The 8,452-nt window shown below is 32.3% G+C and overlaps 1 protein-coding gene across 1 annotated transcript in view; it reads right to left on the minus strand.

Moving 5' to 3' along the window:
• Positions 1–3,068: 3,068 nt before the first annotated feature.
• Positions 3,069–8,452, minus strand: part of LOC112527547 (late embryogenesis abundant protein D-29-like) — a 7,336-nt gene continuing 1,952 nt past the window's right edge. Inside the window, exons 3-4 of the mRNA XM_025138250.1 lie at positions 4,425–4,480; positions 3,069–3,180 (exon numbers count right to left, since the gene is read on the minus strand). Of these exons, the coding sequence (XP_024994018.1) occupies positions 3,069–3,180; positions 4,425–4,480 (168 nt within the window). The remainder of the gene's footprint in view (positions 3,181–4,424; positions 4,481–8,452) is intronic.

The following is an 8,452-nucleotide window of genomic DNA, read 5'->3' on the forward strand; positions in this document are numbered from 1 at the left end:
AATTTATATTTGGTATAATAATATAATTTTTTTATAAAGATAATAATTATTTATTTTGTTAGAACTCCATAATTATTCTAATTATATTTTATATTTTTTATATTTTAAAATGAGATGTTTATCCTCTATTTGATTATGTTTATCCGCAGTTAGTTATACGAATTCAAACATCGAGCTTTAATAAGTTGTACTTATGTATAAAATTACTTGTAATCTTGATTTTAAGTAATATGCATCAATATACAATACTTTATGCATAACAAAAATATATCGATACTCGTATCAAATTTACTATATAAAATTCATCATTTTTTGTGTAATTTTTTAATTCAATTTTTTTATTATAATTTAATTTAGGTACAATAACGAAGTAATTTATATTTGTTTTAATAATATAATTTTCTTATAAAGATAATAATTAATTATTTTGTTAGAACTCGATAATTATCCTAATTATATTTTAGATTTCCATGGGTTGGAAAATCGAATTGGTTTTAGGGATATTAGGGATAGGGATGGCGATATTTAGGGATAGGGATGACGATAATTGGTTTTTAAGAGTTTTAGTCAAATGCTTTATAGAGGAGCGATCAAATGAAAACCACTCTCATTTGTATGTATATATATATATATATATATAGTTTTTTTCAAATACAACCCATCGCATTTGTACAACCAATGCAACCCAATATATTAAGATATTTATGGAAATGATGAGAGTTCATTTATTATGATTTTAATATTTATGGAAGATGAATATGATTTATTAATATGATCGATACCTTATATTAGGAAACAATAAAAACTTCTATGAAATCACACATTAATCAAATGAAATGGACGGTTGAAGTACTAACCAAGAATTTTGTGTTAACTTTGTTAACCAAGCTCAACCAATCATATTTCATCTTTTCTTTAGGTTCACATATAACTTATATATTAATGACGAGGGTAATTAAGTAATTTGTCATTTATGTAACTCCCAAATCATTAATTGGGGGTTACAAATCTAAAAATATCAATAATTGATGATTATGTAATATTGATATTTTTTAATACGTGTTTATGTTTTGTAATTTCGATTTATTCTATCCATAATGATATTGATTTTGTAATTGTTAAAGAATTTCCGATTGTAAAAACTTCGATATCGTCCGAGTAATATGGATAAACCTATTGGAAAACAGATCGACAACAATGAGAATGAAAGGTTAAAATTGTCTACGACTACAATCGGAATTCGAATTCATATGTAATTGTTAAAGAATTGTTCACAAGTGTGCATATTTTCATATGTACACTAGCTGCATAGTTCAACATTGTTTTGCTCCTGAATGTGTTTATAATGAAGGAACTATTGTTCACAAACTGTTCATATTGTGTTCATACCTGTTTTTTTATTTATTTACTTTCGTGTAACAACTATTCTTATTATATTCATATTGTGTTTATAAATGCTATACAATCCAAGTTCATATATATGTCAATTTTTGTTCGTATTTAACACAATGGTTCATATATATATATATATATATATATGTGTGTGTGTGTGTGTGTGTGTGTGTGTATGTGTTCATATGGTTCTTACATTAACAAAAATAAATTAATAAAAATAATGAGATTTTTTGATTTTGTAACTCTCAATTAATGACATGGGAGTTACATAAAAAAGAAAATTACCTAAATAATCTTTTCCCCTTTGTTTACATATGCTCTTTGAAATTGTAAATTTAAAAATTTAATTTTTTATCATAATTAATCACAACCTTTTATTGTAAAAAATCAATGGTCAAGATTGGTTAACAAAGCTAACACAAAAATCTTGGTTAGTATTTGAACCAAGCGCTCTTTCTCTCTCTCTCTATATATATATCCTTTCATTCATTATATATGGAGTGTTTCATCACAAATAATTTGAGAAGCAAAGGGTTGATTTGTAATGTGTATTTATTGATGAAATATACATTTATATGAAGTCTATCAAAACATATGTAACAATCGAAAGTCCAATTCTTAATAAATAAGGCATTTGTCAAAGTGACAAATACAAATACATTTCTCGAAGGGTCGCTACAGAAATAAAATATTACTGTTGAGAATATTACAGAATTCAAATCTAAACAAGTTCTTAGCATCTATCTAACTAAGAGAATACTTCACTTCTTCAATTCTTTAGCTCACACTTTTCCATTGTCCTTGCTACAGCTCTCAATGTGGTACTTTCCTGAAAAGGTTTTCAGTTTTATAAAAAACGAGGAGTAGACCGGAAGTTTATTGAATTCACTCAAACACAAGAATCCACGTTGAAAAAAAGATTATAGTATAACTTGAAAACATTAAACATGCACACTTAAATCACAAAACGCAATTACCCGTTGTAACGGTTTATCACACATAATGGATTTTCAGACTATCCCTAAATGGGAGGAAAAAAATGTAAACTCCTCTCTTTGATCTCCAATTTACACTTTCAACCCCTGCACTTAAGGTTATATTTCCACACATCACCCTTCAACCTTATTTTAATTGATCAAAACAGAGTTTAGGTTATTACAACTAATTTCTCTTAAAGGAATTTTGTCTACAGAATTATTCGAAGCAAAAAATTAGGGATATTTGGTCTTCATTTCTAATTCGGCTTCCCACCTCGCTTATTTCTTCTATGGAACTTCCAATGCACTTTTACCAACACAGTTTCATTGTTCCTCGATTTCCTAATTTTGCGATCCATGATTGCTTCCGGCTATTCGAGATAATTCAACCTCTCATCCACTTGCACATCCTGCAACGACACTGACATAACTGCATCTGCTAAACATTTCCGTAGATTAGATACCTTTAATTTATGATGACCAAAGCACAAATCTTTTTTCTAGAAGTAATTCACCACTTGTAATTGGTCGAACAAATCATCGATTTCTTGAAAGCAGATTTGTTCTTAACCCTAATCTTGTTACGCTCATGATAGTCTTTGCACATCTCATAGACCCGTCTTTCTTTTTAATAAAAAGTACCGGTGCTCCCTATAGTGACGTACTAAGGCGAATAAAGCCCTTATCAAGCCCTTATCAAGCAATTCTTATAACTGTGTCATCATCTCCGCCGGAGCTAAGCGATATGGTGTACGAGCCATTGGCGCTGCTCCGAGCACCAAGTAGATTATGAATTCTTCTTGACGGTCTAGGGGTAAAACAGTCATATCATCAGGAAAAAAATTCAGGATCGTCTCTCACTACCGGCACGTCTTCCACTCCTCTCTTTTCTTTCTTCGCATCGTCACATATGCCAAGAATCCTTGGCACCCCGTTAATAAGCATTATCTTGCTTTTAACATTTAAATTAGGCAAGTCTTCCTATCATGACAATCACCATAAATGACATCCTCCTTTTCTTTCGGTAAAATAACTCGAATCGACTTCTTTTTACACACAATATTCGACTTGTTGCTAGCCAACCAATTTATCCCTATTATCACATCAAACTCCCCCATAAACATGGGGTATGAACACAACAAGAATAGAATAACTATCCACAATAATGCTACAACCGTCAAAAACTTCTCTCACCAAGACTCGACTCTCATCAGTGACCTCGACCTTAAACACATGGTCTAGGCATTAGGGTTTCAGTTTCAAGCATCTAATAAAGGTAGATGACACAAACGAACGACTTGCACTCGAATCAAATAGCACCGTGGAAAGAGTTGAGTTAACAAGAAGTGTACTTATGACCACATTCAGTGTCTCATCCGCCTCGGTTGCTATCATTAGAAAGGCTCGAACTTGAGCTCTAATTGGCTTCGTCTTTTTCTCTCATCCCACCACTACTCCGCCTGCTATCAAAACTACCCAATGTTCTCTTCTTCGGTGAGGACAATCCAACCTTAAATGATCTGGAGAAACACTAGTAACAAGCCCTAGTGTTGGAGAAATGTCTAGCCATATGTCTTATCTTTCTACACTCATAACACCATCTAGGCTCCGAAGCACAATCCCCACGATGTACATGATCACATTTCCCACACGCTATTTGCTAGGCCTTTTATTTCCATGACTGTCAAATCTTGAGAACTTTGTCTCGGGATCATTCAACATCCCTTCCCACTTTCTTTTGTCTCTACCTTTCCTAGAAAACTGTTGATTTTTCTATATTTCGGTCATTTCAACGACGTCAACCGCCGACTGAAAGGTAGTAAGGTTCATTGCCATCACTAGATCCCTTACTGAAGTCTTCAACCCTTAAATATACCTCTCCGCCCTTCTTTCCTCGGTCAAAACATAAATTTCAGCAAAACAAGATTTCCCCAAAAGCTTAGAAGTGTACTCTTCGACTGTCATGGTCCCTTGCTCTAGAGGCAGAAATTCTTCTTTAAGTTGTTTCACTGTTGTTTTTGAACAGATTTTCGCTATAAAAATGCCACAAACCTCTTCCAAGATGTTGTCTTAGCCGCTCCCATACCCAACATTCCACTCTCCGCCTCCTAAAAATACATGGCATCTTATTTCATCATTGTGATTAGGTGTAAGAACTTGTCTCCTTCCGCACACTTAATGGTATTAAATACTCCTTCCATCTCCTTAACCCAACGCATGGCCAACATTGGGTCTCATTCGCCTATGTACATGGGTGGATTTCACATCAAAAACATCTTGTATCTACATAGCTTTTGATCCTTCAGCAGAACCAACTATCACAGAGGGACTTTTGAGACTGACTAAATTGCTCATCTGAGGGTGGTTCACTTTCTTTAGTCCCCTCATTTATCTCTTTCTAATCGGACTCGTCATTTTAGAAGATTGTTGATTATCCATTAAGGCTTTAAGAGATATTTCTAGTTTCCCTATTCCAGCTTCAGAATCTTCCTTCGTCACAAATACTTGCTCTTGGTTTCAGCATCTACCCATGGTATGGCCCCTACCACGCACATTGACAAAGCTCCTTTGGTTCGACCCTTCTGGCTCGACTCGTGTCTCAGGTATTGCACTATGCCCCGTCCACGGTTCCAACCTTATCCTCGAGTTCTAGTTTCAAGGGATCCAACTAACACTACAGCTCCACGGGGTCCATGACCCCCGTCACAAGTGCTAACAACATTTTCGGGCCCTAAAAGTTCAGTCGATGCAGCCCCAGTAAAAGGATTACTTCCTTAGGTATCATAGAGGCAATCCATCCAGACCGACAAGACATCTTTTACAATTCTATAGTTACATTATAACATAATTAATAATCAGTTAGTTCACTACAAGGTATGCAAGCACACACATGTACCTGTAAATTCACAATAACATTGACCAAATATGATTTTGAATTTACCTTACATGATAGTTCGTTCTACCCTATCATTACTCTCACCGATTATGCCTTATTCCACCACTTCAACTTAAATCTCAACCCCACACCCTCTTTAATCTAAGTCTAGATGCTCCCTTAACACCTAAATATCTTAAACTATAGCTATTATACCACTTGTAACAACCGAAAGTCTAATTCTCCATAAAATAAGGCCTTTGCCAAACCGACAAATACACATACCAAAATAGGGCAAACCCTAATTCTTCTCAAGAGTCGCAATAGAAATAGAATATTGCTGTTGATATTATTACCAAATTCATACTAAGAATAATTAGAATTGTGTAGGAAATAAAAATTTGATCAAAAGCATAGAAAACATTTTGTTATCGAATGTTTACATAAGATAACATCCTAACATATGTTAACATGGACGTTATGCTAACATGAGAATGTTAACATAAAGTGAAAATACATTGATATACATTTAACATATGTAATAATGAAAATGTTAACAAATATAAGAATACCTATGTTAACAGCAGTCAACAATATGTTTTCTTACGCTTCTCACAAAGTTCAGTATGAAGGTTATTTGTGACCCAATGTTTTCGGTCACGGTGACAAAAATAAGTTAATGAAGGTAAATGGTGGGGTTTTTCTCATGTTTTCACCATAACTTTTATTCTCACACGATCCTCTGTGTGTGTATGTGTGCGCGTGTGTGTGATCTTGCAAGTGGTTAAACTGAGAAAGAACCTCATGATCTTTTCAAAATGAAAAAAACCCAAATAAACATGAAAATTCGGATGAAAAAAATATATAAAAATAAATGTTAAATTAAAGATAATAAGATAAAAGGTTTTAGATAAATTCTTTGCTTTTATTAAGGGTTCTGTGGAGATATCATAAAATGTAGATATTGTAAGGAGTAGCAAAGGAAGGGATGGGAAAGTAAGAAATATGTTGACCATGCGTTAATTGAAGCCAAAAATAATGAGATGTTATATATATATATGTATGTATATATGTATGTATGTATGTATGTATGTATACATGCATGCATGCATGTATGTATGTATACATATGTATATGTATATGTGGAGTAGGATTTGGACCCACCACATTATCGTTTTCGTTATCGTTATTTCTTCTCAACCACCATTTTCTCTTTCCTTCCATTCGCTACAAATTTATGTGTTTTTATCTCTGAAAACCAACACCATGACCATCACACATATTTCTTTCTTTTCCCATCTCCTCCCTCTTCAATTTGCTGCTTACATATATACATATAATATATATATACACATATAATATATATATATACATATAATATATATATACACATATAATATATATATATATACATATAATATATATATACACATATAATATATATATATATATATATATATAATATATCCTTGAATATCTTTTGAATGCAACACAAAGCTTGACAAAGATAAAAACGACCATGAGCTACTACTAACAGCATATTGTTGATATGGTGATGGTGACTTGGTGAGTGGCAACCATGAGCTACTACTGTTCTCGTCTAAGTCTCACCTTAATTTATTTCTTATATATATATATATATATATATACACACACACACACACACACTTAGATTTATCAGATTTGTTGCTAAATTATCGGTATCGAACTCGAAACTTCTGACAGATGGCCAGTGACCCAAAGAAACAAAAGATAAAAACATAATCATAAATTAACTAATCCTCTCGGAGACATTCTTAAGAATAAGAAAGAAAAACAACTGAGGTTATTCTAAGCTGTAAACTTTAATTAAATCAGAATAGTTTCTTTTATTGATAGACTATTTCAGTAAGATGGAATCAAATCCGATTCCTATATTTATTTCCTTAGTTCTTATCAATTCCTGTAATGTAAAAAAAAACAATTTAAATATTTAATTTTTTTAAATATTAAATAGAAGGACTATGTCTTTTTTTTTAATGAATCTACTTTTATTTTATTTTGTACCGTAAAATTGTTTATATTATATTATAATTATATATATATATACATATATATATCACATATATGAATCAATTAAGGTGACAAATGACTCGTCAGATGTTATCTCCCACTTGAAAGTAGGATAAATTAATTGTTTCTTTCGCATCCACAATTCCATTACCAATAGGTATCTGTATCTTTCAACTTTCTCTTTTGAAGCATTTAATATCTCAATCGGATACAAACCTTACGTAATACTCCTTAATTAGTTACGAGACATAACATATTATATAGATGAAGTATGTATCATGTAAAAAATAAAGTTAAGATGAAGAAATCTGTACCATTGATCCTCTTTAATTTCAAATACTTGATCCAAGATTGATCTGACATCATTCTAATATACACTCAAGAATAGAATCTCCTCTTACATATTCCTACACTCTTCACTTTAACTCTTCTTCTTATCGGAATTCGAGTGATTAAACAGTAAAATTTACCCAATAACGTTTTGGAAAAGGATCGCATAAAAATAAGTTTAAAGTGAAAAACTTAAGGATCAACCTTGATTACCTTTAATCTCAAACTTACCCTATAAATTATGCTGATACAAGGATTGATTTAAGAGCCATTTACTAAACGATTGTTTAGTAAGTGCTTACTGAATAAATTTTCTTATCAGATAAACATGACAAACCAAGAATCTTACCAGATAAGAGCAATGAGAATGATGTAGTCTTACCCGATAAGTAAAGATGACGACTCTTACGTACCCGATAAATTGTTACATTCAATACATTCTAATGTACTAAAATCTTACGGATCAAGATAAATTATAATGTTAAAGACACTTATAGATAAGCACTTATCGAATAAGCATTTCGATAAACAACCCCTTAGTACATCTTATCTCGATACATCATTTCCTTCCTAATGTACATTCAAGAGATCACTCCTTACCGCTTCTAACCAAAACCCTGATTGGTTTACTCTCAGATAGGGCTGTAAACGAACCGAACGTTCAGCGAACCGTTCGTGAACCGTTCGGCGGGAAGTTCGTTTATGTTCGTTTATTTAATAAATGAACGAACATGAACAATTTTTTGTGTTCGTTTAGTTAAACGAACGAACATGAACAAGAGTCTCGTTCGTTCATTTATGTTCGTGAACGTTCGTTCATTTA

Source organism: Cynara cardunculus (genome assembly GCF_001531365.2).
Source record: "Cynara cardunculus var. scolymus isolate 2C chromosome LG 15, CcrdV1, whole genome shotgun sequence".
Lineage (NCBI taxonomy): Eukaryota > Viridiplantae > Streptophyta > Magnoliopsida > Asterales > Asteraceae > Cynara > Cynara cardunculus.